Here is a 13,298-nt window from a genome sequence, read left to right as displayed (position 1 = left end):
GAAAATGCTTCGACCGACAGCCATTGACTGAAATCCTTCATTAGCCTAATGACCGTCCTGTAAACATGATCACGGCCCCGCCCTTCACTGTAATGCCCCGGAGGGTCCGCTGTACAGATGCCTGTCTGAATAAAGTCCAGTTTATTGGTCCAGACTGTGGTGCAGATTATTGTCGGCTTCCTCTTAACAAGGCTGTGGCTGCTGGATCAGGTGAGACGTATCCGGAGGGAAACACATGAGGCACAGCGTCAGTCTGCTCACAGAGATGATCAGAGACTGGAAGATCTGCAAAACCTCCAAAACAACAAGTTTCACATGTTGGGATGATGGACCAAACAGTTTTGATTTAGAATTTATATTTAGACATTTAGAATATCGTAAACTGATGAGATCTAATGGTAAAAGAGGATCAGAGGCTTGAATATTTATTAATATTAATAAATATTTCTTATTGTTGAAGTACCAATATGTACAGTAACTGAATGTGGTGCCATCAAGTTATTTAATCAGAGAAAGTGTCATTGTTTTGTTTTTAAAGCAACCTGCTCTCTTCCTGTCCAGGTATCTTTCCGTCTGGAGTTTGAGTTCAGTCGTTCTGTCTTCCTGGATCACATACGGGTCGTCATGGTGACCAGGAGGTGAGACAGCTGACGTAACTCTGATGTTTGTTTGATTTCTTTTTCAACACAAAAAAGACTTTTGGTGAGTTGTGGGGAGTTTGGAAGGTAGGAGTGAGAGAGAAAAGGTTATTTGCATTAACCAATGAAGTCCTCATGAAAAGCCAATATATGTTTTTTTTTTTACTGATGTATTTCTTGTTGAAACAGGATGTTGAGCGGGAATATAATTAACGCAGGGATCTTTTAAAAATGTCAGCCAGAGAAGACTATAATACAAAATATTGATTTCATTATATGCCTATTATTTTCAACAACTGGTACAATAAGAGGTCACCATTAAAAGCACTCTCGAAGAAGGACATGAAATGGGATTATGGAGACACAGGAACATAAATTATTTGTACATCTTTTGCTTATAATTTTTCTGGGGGTATATTTTGACTTAAAATGTAGCTATCAAGGCGAAAATTACATAATTTCATTTAAATTATAATATTACTCTTGATTTGCAATGTTGAATGTTTTAATGTCAGATAATATTTAAAAAGAACAAGTTCAAGATGATGTGAGCAGCAAACAAAACAAGAAGCAAGACTCAGAAAAATCAGAAAGGTTTGTTCAGTTCATGTCTTCAAAATGTGTTTTAGGGCTTAAATGACTGTTAAAGGTTTGTGCTCCTCACAAGTATAGAAGTACTAATGTGTGTGTCTGTGTGTACTAATCACATTGTGGAGGTAAAGATCTCTTCTCATAGTCAAATTATGAGGACACACAGCAAGTCCCCACAAGGTAAACCATTCATTTTAGGGTCCATACATTTGTTTTTGATTTAGGTTAATATGAGGACTATGGGTTCCAGGGAATGAATGCAAGTCAGTACAATCTCCTCACAAATCTGTTTGTCTGTGTGTGTGTGTGTGTGTGTGTGTGTGTGTTAATCAGTGAGGGAGAAGAGGGATACCCAGACGACAACATCAATGACATCTTCCTCCCTCTGAAGTACCAAGCTGACCTCCTCTTCACCAGGTGAGTGACAGTGAAAAACTTTTCATGTCATTTTATTGATCCTTTTTATTGTTATCATGGCAAGAAAGTCATAGGATGCAACAGACAAATAGATTATATATAGATACCGTCCAGTATGTAAACATTAGGAAATAGCTAAACCATTCTAAAAAAAGGTATGAAACAGCTGTCAGTCAATGTTTTTAAAGGCTCAAACTGGCTGCGATTCAGACATGTTTTGGGTCAAATGGCCTTTTCAAGATGGCTCTTCCTCTCTTCTCCTGTCAGAGACCCCAACCCTCCTCGTTTTGAAATCAGAGCAGACAGCTCTTCTTCCTCCTCTTCATCCTGGGACCAACCAGACAGCAGCTGTCCCACCTTCAACCTCACTTATCATGTGAGTTAAAGAAACAGAATCACTTCGTCCAGCTGGTCCCTGGACAGTTACAGGAAGTACCATCTTACTGCAGATCGGACCAACAGTAGATACATTTACATATATCAGTCCAGAAATGTCACATTTTAACCTGTTATTTGGAAAAATTCACCTGAAACAACCAGCTATTGGTGAATTTATAGTTTTTTGGTACATTTGTTGATTTGATGTCTGTCCAATAGGCCTTTTTCACTTTCTCAGGATAAGCACATAATATAATAAAATGAAGGCTTCAGTTTCAGGGTCCCTGTTGTCCATGCTGCCTCATTACGAGCCACTGTTAATGTTAATTTCTACTATGACAAGTCAAAATGTCTTCTGTGAAAAAGGACTATACTTAAGTCTATAGCACATGGGATTTGCTGTGGATATTCATGTTCCCCCGGAGGATGAATCCTAAGGATGATGGTGACCCCCTTGACTGTCTTTACGTAAACATAAAAATATCAAAATCCAATGTGTTAAACTTACTGAGCACATTCATGAAGATGAACTCTTTCCATTTCATGACAAACCGTTTAACTGAGGCCAAAATGTTTTCTTATCTAATCATCATCATCATCACTAAAGTTACTAATTGCACTCATCCTCCAAAACAGAAGAAAACATTTTTAATGAATCATTCATGTAATTCCATCCAGCGCTATAACAACTCAGGGTTGTTAAAAGGAATTCTTGGACATGTAGGAAATCTCTAACGAAGGCAGAGGTAGACAAGGGAGACTCGAGGACTACGGACATGTTCAGCTGGAGCTCCGTCCAACTGGTCAGCCGTGGTTGTTTTGAGCAGAAGTGAACTGAAACAGAAGGGGTCAGCTTTCTCTTGTTGTTTCAGGCTGTAGCGCCCCCTGGCTGCTACACTCAGACTGCACTTTGTGCTTGTGTTGCATTAGTATGACACACTCCTGAGCGTAATGACATGTGAAATCGATCTTGTGTAGCTCGAAGCGTCTGCGTTCACGTACTTGCAGGGACCATGTTTGTGCCCTTAGACATCCCATAACATATTTAGGGTTTACTATAAGTTTTCTTATTGTGTTTTTATTGACGTCTTGTACTTTGCGTGCAGATCCAGAACCTGGGCATCTTCTCTGTGCAGGACGTCCTGTTCAGGGCTGATATCTGGGCTGTGACAGGGCAGGAAAACCAGCTAGTGAACATCACAGACTACAGCATTGAGCAGGTACCGGGGGAAATGTTTCAATGTATTTTAGTCTTTTTAATAAATAAATGTAGGGAAGTTGTCTTGTTGTTGCTGCTGCTGCAAAACAGCAAACTTCAGTGAAAGATTATAACAACAAAAATAAAAGCACTTAACAATACATTTTAAAGCTTCAAAAACAAAAGAAAATATATGTGTATATTTATGCTGCCAACAGTTTTATCATGTTGCAGCGTGCAGAAGGAGAGACAGAATGACTTACATGTGTCAGTTTACACAGACAATTTAGAGAAAATAATATAATAGTCACATTTTAGCCTCCTCCTCTTCCTCTCAGCAGGTAGCTGGATCTCACTGCATGCTGCCTCAACCCAGAACAACCAATCAGGTGACAGCTGAAGACCTGTCTCACCTGTCGCAGCTGGTAAGACTGACGACGTTTCATAAAGGGTTAATCTCAGGAAGCCCGAGAAACGTCCAGGAATCCGACTTTGTTAAAGAAAGCCGTGTTTTTCTTCTGTCTGTGTGCAGAACCGCAGCAACAGTGTGAGTCTGGCAGTCGGCTGCAGACTGAACCTGCCGGCCTCCAGAGAGCTGAAGGTGACGCTCAGAGGACGACTTCAGCTTCCTGCTCTGCTCGCTGTGAGTCTGGCTCCCTAAGGAATCTGCATGTTTCTGGTTTCTGAGAAAATGAAATTGTAAATATAGAACGTAGATTGCAACCAAAAGGAAACCCGGAGAGGTTCTTTGAGGAACATCTGAAGTTTGACCTTCAACATCCACAAAAACTCTGTTTTTCTCTTGTTTTCTCTTTATCTGATGCCTGACACAAATCCTTGATGTTCTACATTTGTAGCCTTCTGGGTGCTTTTTTAACTGTGTGATAATCAGACGACTGACTGACTGACTGTTTCAGGTGAGCTTCAGGTCCTTGGAGTTACTGACTGCTGCCTCCATCCAACTGGAAGCGTCCAGTCCCATGTTCCTCCAGGAGGACAGAGCTGTCAGACAGGTAAAACTCTCACCAACTACCGAATAAATACACGAGTGAATGAACTAAATTGGCTGAAGAGGGCTGAGATTTCTTCAGAGTGTATTTCTTTCTTTCACAGCTCAGAGCATGACTACTACATATCTAATGGCATTAAGTTAGTTCAGTGACAAAAGGAAGTTTAATTACACATTTTTCCTACCCAGCATGGACTTCTGTCAACATTTTTAATAAAATGTTCTCATAGTCATATCAACCAAAGATTAAGTTGTGGTGTGACATTACTGTTTTATTGTTTAGGCCCAAGTGTTACTTCAGGAGCATCTAATCAATATGAAGGCTAAAGCAGCACCATAGATACACCAAAACACCAAAAAACGAACACGTTCAAGCACCTGCTGCAGCCAAACCTCCGATACTAGATGTGTAACTTTGCTGCCATCTGCTGTCAGAAATGATTATTAAAGTCAGTTATGAAGCACAACAGATATTCAACTATGTACAACTTATTTTACCCACGCATTGTGTGTAAAACGGGGTGGACAAAAAAAGAGAAACACCAGACAACAATCACCAGTGGCTCTGCAATAACTTCTGCCCTCATGAAAGTTGTTGTTGTGTTGATTTAATTTATCACTATTATTATTATTTTTATAATTTTTTTATAATTTTTTAATGTTTTTTTAGTTTTTTTATGTCAGTGTTGCCTGATGTGCAGTGATGGAAGAAGTAGATCTTTTACAATACTGTAGTGTAGGAATAAAGTAAAAGTACAAAAGTATTAGCATCAAAATATACTTAAAGTATCAAGTACTCATGATGTAGAATGGCCTATTTCAGAACAATGTATATTATATTAATGGATTATAATTATTGATGCATTAATGTGTTCATCACTCTAATGTTGCAGCTGGTAAAAGCTCATTTTAATGACTTTATATACTTTTGGGTAGCTGATCAATAAAGTTTTATCTTAATCTATAATAATAAATTATTTATTTGTTGATCATATTTTGTATTATTTATCTGACCCTGCAAAGTAACTAGTCACTAGAAATATCAAATATATGTAGGGCAGTAAAAAGTACAATATTTCTCTCGGAGATGTAGTGGAGTAGAAGTATAAAGTAGCAGAAAATGGAAATACTTTACTACTTTCCACCACTGCTAATATGTATATGCCTAGATATTCTCTCTCTTTTTTTAAATTAATAATTATTATTGTTTCTTATGTAAAGAAATGCTTGTGTTGTGTTACCAATATGTAGGTAACAATGATATCGTGGTAAATGATCTACGACTTCCAACACAAACAATAATTAGCTGCATTATAAACTTAACCCATAAGAACCCATGGTGACACCAGTGTAACACACACTTCAAAGGCCCCAGAATCTTCCTTATACAGCTTTGTGCTTGATCTTAACTCATTAAGTCCCTAAGAGACATATACGTAACATCCTGGTGTGGTGGTCATGTCACAGTCATGTGACTGTGGCAGGTCAGGACCTTTTCAAAATGGTGGTGTGACATGTAAACACAAGTGAAGGAAGCAACTAATTTCAAAAAGCCTGTATTTTGATACTGAAGGTAAGTTAAAACCCATTTAACAATTCTAATGCTTTAATCGTGTGTCCTGTATACAGTCAACCTGTTTTGACCATTTTTCTTGAACAAATTAATATAAAACAATAAAACGTAATAAAAAGTAAATTTACCATCAACGCCCAACGTAACGTATATGTAATATCACAGATCTTTGACATTAAGAGGTAGTATAAAAAAAAACCATGAGAAATGTCTTCAATGTGGTCCACTTGGTCTGTGGTGTATTCCCCATAATTGTCCTTTGAGGGGAAATGGGTCTGGGTTCTTATGGGTTAATGTTTCTTTCGCCCTTACTTCCACTGGTTTGAATCTACATGATGTGATGTCTAATATATTAATTATTTATAGGATATAAAGGTGAACTCTTCACACTTCCTCCTCATCAGATAATTTATTCCAGCATGTTGGAAGCTCAGAGCTATCAGAAGGTCAGAAGAGAATAAATCAAATTCAGTCAGTGGATGATATGAATGTGTTCTGTAACTGCAGATAATCCTGGAGTTGAGGAGGGAGGAGGATTACATCGTCCCCGTCTGGATTATACTGGGAAGCTCACTGGGAGGCCTGCTGCTACTGGCCTTACTGGTCCTGGCCCTGTGGAAGGTACGTACACACACACACACACACACACACACACACACACACACTCCAGTCACGGGTTTTATTCCTAGTTTTGTTTCATCATTTTCAATCATGGTTTGGTTCAGTTTAATACAAAAACTGTCCTGGTTTAGTCCACACAGGCTGCAATTTGTCATACATGTCTCAAATAATAGAAATTATAACACGTTACCTTTGGATCCAGTCTGTATGGTATCTGACTTATTCTTATTAGTCTGTTGTGGTTAACGTTGCGCTGTTTTCTTCTCAGCTCGGCTTCTTCAACAGACGCAGGAGACAGGAAGAGGAGGAGCAGCCTGTAGCCAATGGGAAGGCAGCAGAGGAGCTATAATGTGTGGGCGACGACGATGCTGGTTCTGGTCCTGGTTAACTTGTAAAGTCACAAGATTTATCACGAGTTCTGTTCATGTGTGGTTTTGCTTATGGCATGAACTGGAGCAGTTAAACGCCACTGTGAGGACCAAATAATGGGGGTCAAGTCCATTGTTTGTTGTTGTTGTTAGCAGCCGGGGCGAGTGGTTCATTACTAAATGGAACTTGTTCCAGGCGCTTACACACAGAGTTCACCATTAACTGTGGTCTAACACGCCTACCAGCTGACTGTAACTTCCTAGTGGGAAATTTCCGACTTTATGAGGTGATGAGGGTCACCTGAATGCATCGCGAGTCTCCACCCGTCACTCAGGGACCCTGATGCCCCGCCCCCCCAGCCAATCGCTCAACCATTTACAACTGTGGTTAGCCAATCAGCCAGTCAGCCCCTAAACATATGACCATGTTTCAATCAACCAAAAGGGTCTATCTGCAGCTTGTGGCTCTGTGTCTCCTGTTTGATGAACAAAACACGTCCACAAGCCCAGTTTAGTGTAAAGCTCATGAATCAGCACATCGGCCGACCAGCTTCAGCTCCAGTCAGTCAGCAAACGAGCAAACTGCTCACCAGCACCAACCACAAGAGTTATTTTCTGACAGAACACGTCAAAGTTTATTTGAAGTGTGTTAATAGACCAACATGCTTTTATTCATATTGTACAGGTTTCAAATAAATCCCCAGTTTTACCAAATTATCTAAACCATTTACTTTTGTTTATAAATGTTAGAGAGAAAGACACCAGATCTTCAGTTACTGTGTGTTTTATTCATATTTCAGATGTATGTCATTTTTTTCCCCAGTACAGTCAATTGGAACTCAGCACCCATCAAACTTAAACATTATTTTTAAAAAGAAGTTTGAAACTGCAGCGTAGGACCATGTATTCAAGTCCAAATGATGGATGTCTTGTATGGCATTGACTGTACGTCCTCTGAAGGGACAGCAGATACAAACGCTAAGCTTAACGCTAACTCCGGGACTGTTATTTTAATTGTAATAGAGTCTAAACTCGGGAAACAATTAAAACAATTAAACATGCGCTGTGTGTTAACGTCCATATAAGTGGTTTGGATAATGCGGCAAAACTGGACAAACCTGTCTGACCACGTGTGTCACCTCACTCTTTATGATGGAGGGAAATGTCCGAGGTCATGCTGAGTGAAGCTACCGAGCGCTCGAATCTCAACAATGAAGCTGGTGAGTAAAACCGATGGGAGTGATTTAAATAAGACCCAGGTTGTAAAATAAAACTTTTAAGATCCAATACATTTTATTCACAAGAGACAAACACACTCTGTCAGGAAAACATTAAAACAAACTGATACTATTGAATTCTGAGGGCATATACGAATATATGAATAAAACAAAAATACATGCGACAACACAAGACTACCTAAGATGGCTGATTTTATTTTATTTTACTTTTTTATACTAATGGAAATTGTAAATGCATCTTATTGTAACACATATTGTATATTATTTCCAAATTAATATCTGATGCACTTTTGTTGTATAAAGTCAAACTTGAAGTTTTTGTAAATATACACGTGTATGAATTAATAAGGATAGTGGCATTATTGTTTGATATGAAGCTGTTGTTTCTGCAGTTTGTACTGACGTGTGATGCCGCTCTGCCTGTGGGTGTACTCGTTTCACACACGTTTGATATGTTCACTATTTGTAATTGTTAATGTAATTTGTTGATATTGGAATAAAGAAAGAAATGTATAAGTTGTGTTGTGCTTCATATTTAAACATTAGACTTTTATTGATTTTGTGATGAAATGTTATAATTTACTGTTTCAGTGAACTTGTCTTCTGTCAGTCAGCCTCTTTTATGTCTGCTTCAGTTGCCTTATTTGCTCACATCTCGGACGAGGCTGACCTTTTTAAACTTTTCAGTTTAGTGTTTGGGCGGAGAGACACAGGGACTGCATGGTAACGAAAAAAGTCTCATTAAAATCAATATGGTTCATTCCTCTGAGAGAATCGATGTGACTTCATCGCAATCGGCCGGAGAGATTCATCTTCGTGTAGGGAGTTCATGTCCTGTGGGTGGTGAAAGTCATGGAAGGTATACAAACCGAAAGGATTGATTCACTGGGGTGCATGAATGTGCTTACAGTCAGCCCATTAGAGTTTCATATTTCTTGTGTATAAATGGACATTTGGCCTCATGATGGTGCTAGAGAAAGGAAGGGCTACCAAATTCATTAGGATTCATTCTCTGGGGAGCATGAATATCCACAGCAAAAGACACAAGCGGAGACACAACTAGTCATGGACAAAAGTGCAGGTCAAGAGTAAATTTTGGCCTGAAATGATCCTCTGGTAACTGCCCACAGCAACATTCAGTGCAACTTGGTCCACAGGATTTGACATATTGTCAGTTGGTTCAAACGCCACATACTGTGTGGTGTTCTGAATACTGCAGCCATGCTAGCAGAATGGCTTCAGCAACAAATATTCAATAGACTGGCATAAAACTGTGTACATACATTCATGGTCCAGAGGATGATTTATAATAACTTTGATGATCCCCTGACTTTTCCTTTAGCGCCACCATGAGGTTGACATTTGTGTGTTTTTTGTGAAATGTGTCTCATCAATTTGATGGATTGTGATCAAATGTGGTTCAGACATTCATGTTCCCCTCAGGATGAACTGTAATAACTTTGGTGATCCTCTGACTTTCCATCTAGCGCCATCATCAGGTCAACATTTTATTGATGTGTCCAATACTATATCAAATACCTGCAGAGCTACTGACATTCCCATCAGCCTCAGCTGTACTTTGTGTTTACGGCTAATTAGCTAATGTTACCATGCTAACTAAGATGGTGAACATAGTAAACATTGTATCTGCTTAACATCAGCATGTTAGCATTTAGCTCACTGTATCGCACAGCAAAGACTTCAAACTTTGAAGAAACTCGGAGCTCGTCTTTCTTTGTGGTATTGAAAAAGTTATTTGTTTGTGAAACTCAAAATGTCATATTGACAATAATCTGATGTGACTCAAACTGGCAGCCTCCTCTGGACTGTTTCTGTGTCCCTCCATCTACTACAGCAGGGCAGAGCCTGTGTTGGCGTCAGGATGGTTTTGAGGTTCCCACCCTGCCGGATGTGGATCATTCAGAGGAAACTGGACCCAGACGGGCATCATAGTCTCTGGTTTAGTTCATATTTCCTCTGCAGAGGAAATAAATTGTCAAATTTAAAGATATCTAATCTAACAAATGTCAGAATCGTCCTTTAAATCCAGCCTACTCTTCTGTCATCAAAGTGTGGATCTGTAGATGAGTAAATAAACAACAGAACGCTGGTGGATGCGGACAGGAAACTTTTAATTTGACAGCATTCATTCTGCAGGAAGTACACCACAGCTGACATCTTATAAAGTTTCCCCACACATGAAGAGAATCTTTGGCTTCATTTCAGCCACAGAAAATCATCCATCAGGATACAAACGTGCTCCTGCAGTGTTAAATAAAAACTGTTGAGTTAAAAAGTTAAATTAGCACTCTGAATGGCACATTATCATCACCTCAAACCCTTAAAACCTCCAGGCAGAAATCCCCTCTGACCACCTGTAATGCCCGATCACATGGTTTCTAAAAACACTGAGCTCTGCTGGACAGATGCAGTTATTGATTAGAAGGATAGATGCTGCGTTTACATGTTAACGGAGAAGTCTGACACATGGGGCTTCAAAATGAGTTCCAGCAGCATTCACATGCGGTTTTTGTTCGGATCATCAAACCCTGACAACAAATATTAAACACACATGGGCGTCCTTTGCCTCGCAACGCCAGCGCACAATTTCATTTGAACTTCCTCCAGCTGATTATCATATGATCACATGAACTCCGGCTCCAGAAAAACCAGCATCTAAAGAAAAGTGAGGTGGGAACAACTGCAGAATCATGATTCATTTTGGATCTACAGCAAACAGCTAAAATAGGTGTTTACAAAGTTTTAAAGAGTCACACTGACCCTGCAGTTTGCCGAGTGGTCCACGTGGAGTTAGGACGCACAGTCAAGAGATATACAAACAAGAAAATAAAGATGTAAGACCAAGTGTGTCTGAAATAAAATGTAATGGGGAAAGGTTTTTTTCCAAGACTCTGAACCTGCACGTTGATGGGAATGCATCTTCTGCCTCATCACTGCAGCAGCTCAGCCTCAGAGGATGAATTCATCCGTGAGATGAGCTGCTGCAGTGAAAACCAAAACAAAGTGATTCAGATGTTCCCTCTGTGGATCTGACTGCGAGAGGATGTGCACCGATACAACCTTCAGTATCATCAGTCTTTCTGGTTCAAAGACCACGGCTGACACAACAGCCACTTTGCAGAAGCTAGAAGCAGAGAATTAGTGCTGAAACTATCCGTTAGTTGATTGACTGTACATTATTCTGCAACTTTGATAATTCAGTATCATTTATTCATCAAACAAAAAATGACAAACGTTCTCTGGTTCCAGATTCTCAAATGTGAGTTTGTGGCTTTTCTGTTTTATATCATTTTAAAGTCATTGAGTGTTTTTGGATTTTTGACTGTTGGTGGAACAAAACAAGCGACCTGAAGAAATCACTTTGAGCTTTGGGAAACTGTGACGGACATTTTCATGTCAGGTCTAGACTAAGCAATAAATAAGTTATTTGAAAAAAAAAAAAATCTACAGACAATCAATAATAAAATAAATAGTTAGTTGAAGCCCTCACAGAGAATGTCTCAACCTCATGTTTGAGAAATGACTAAAACAATTAAAAGGAAGAGTTGGGACATGTTGGGAAATGTTTGTTTTGCCAGCAGCTGGTTAGCTTAGCTTAGCATAAAGACTTGAAACAGTGGGAAACAGCTAGCCTGTCTCTGTGCAAAGGTAACACCTACCAGCACCTCTGAAGCTCACTGATTAACATGTCATATCTTCATTTGTACAAAAACCGAAGTGTAATCTAAGGTATCGGTGCACCTCTAGAGATGAGACTGTCTGTTTGGTGAAGAGCTAATAAACCTCCTATAAAGAAGCACTTTTCCTCCCAGCAGGTTTCCACATGTACTACAGGGAACATCGAGTAAACAGCTTTGTTTTCAGCTCGGCGGCGGCGCGTTTTATGTGCGATCTACCAGGTTTTAATAGGGCTACGTAAAGACGGCGGCTGGTAAAGATTAACGAGCCCTCAAAGGAGCTCCTCATCCTTCAAACTCCAACCTGAGAAGTTGACTTAAAGTTTTTCACAGAACAGCAAGATTTTCACTTTTTCTGTCTCTACAGTCACAGAACAGAGACTCTCAGACAACTCAAAGGGAAAAATCTCCAACATTTTAAAATACAGAAATGTCAGTATTCTCCATCACTAATCTGGATGAGTTGACTGATATCCTGCTGCTATCCAGTAGGTTTTTTTCACAGATTTAGATTTTGTTTGGAAAATGAAGAAGTGGGGAGTTTTGCATCAGCACCAACAGCCACCTTACAGAGACTAAAACCTTCCTAACAGAATATTCAGATAAGACGTTACAGTCCGGACGGACCCCACTTCCTCTTGTTCTTCTTGCGCATTATCGTTAAGTTCCTGCTCATGGAGTCTCAGTATTTTCGAAAAAATAAACACCCAGCGATGTGTGAAAAACCCAGCGGCCCCTGCTGCCCTTAAAGACTCATTGAACCATCTGGATGAAAAATATTCTGTCTGCTGCACCATAAAAAAGATTTTGAACAAGTTTCTCAGTTTGCATTTATATTTTCTATCCATGTAGCCGGATGTGACATATATTCTTGCTCGATTTGCACAACAAATGAGAAATAAACACGTTATTTTGTATAAAATGATCAAATAATACTATGTAACATAAACACATAAATAATGCATTACTCATTATAACCCTTCCTGTTCAGCATCTATACACACTATATATAAACATTTTCTTTATAACACTATAATGTAGCTGTAAGCAGACATGAAGATATTCTTACGTGATTATTCCTTCCTGCCCTTCTCTATGAAGACGTGATATAATTACGACTGCGTTTGTCATTATCAGTAGCCTCCACCTAATAAAACTCTTAGTTGTGTTTCACATCAATCTCATATTCTTTCATTAGGAAACAATGGCGCAATTTGAGAAATGGGATAAAAATCTTTTGTATTGTGCAGCGGATGAAATATTATTTTCTTTCTGGGTTTTTACAAAGATCACTAGTTATTCATATTTTGGAAAATCAGATGCTTCACTCTGCGACTCAAAAATAACTTTCTCTACAATGCTGCAGTGTTGAGTCCACAGCTTCGCTCTCTAAAACACTGATTAGAGGTCCTCACGGGTAAAAAAAAAACAGTGTTGGACATCATCCGAAACATACCAATGGAAAAGTTGAGGACAGTGAGACCTGGTCCAAAGATCAACTTGGACAGAGAGAAAAGAACACCGTGTGTCCCAAAAAATAAATAAATGCTCAATGTTAAGTCAGAGAAA

At 39.2% G+C, this 13,298-nt stretch overlaps 1 protein-coding gene across 1 annotated transcript in view; it reads left to right on the top strand.

Annotated features, from left to right (window-relative positions):
• Window positions 1-6,774, top strand: part of itga11b (integrin, alpha 11b) — a 34,671-nt gene extending 27,897 nt beyond the window's left edge. Inside the window, exons 22-30 of the mRNA XM_070907260.1 lie at window positions 562-638; window positions 1,563-1,646; window positions 1,914-2,022; window positions 3,131-3,244; window positions 3,561-3,647; window positions 3,755-3,865; window positions 4,140-4,235; window positions 6,312-6,425; window positions 6,694-6,774. Of these exons, the coding sequence (XP_070763361.1) occupies window positions 562-638; window positions 1,563-1,646; window positions 1,914-2,022; window positions 3,131-3,244; window positions 3,561-3,647; window positions 3,755-3,865; window positions 4,140-4,235; window positions 6,312-6,425; window positions 6,694-6,774 (873 nt within the window). The remainder of the gene's footprint in view (window positions 1-561; window positions 639-1,562; window positions 1,647-1,913; window positions 2,023-3,130; window positions 3,245-3,560; window positions 3,648-3,754; window positions 3,866-4,139; window positions 4,236-6,311; window positions 6,426-6,693) is intronic.
• Window positions 6,775-13,298: the final 6,524 nt, after the last annotated feature.

Source organism: Enoplosus armatus, chromosome 6, assembly GCF_043641665.1.
Source record: "Enoplosus armatus isolate fEnoArm2 chromosome 6, fEnoArm2.hap1, whole genome shotgun sequence".
Classification (NCBI taxonomy): Eukaryota; Metazoa; Chordata; class Actinopteri; order Centrarchiformes; family Enoplosidae; genus Enoplosus; species Enoplosus armatus.
The sequence above is the reverse complement of the archived record's forward strand: the minus strand, read 5'-3'. Positions and strand labels throughout refer to the sequence as shown.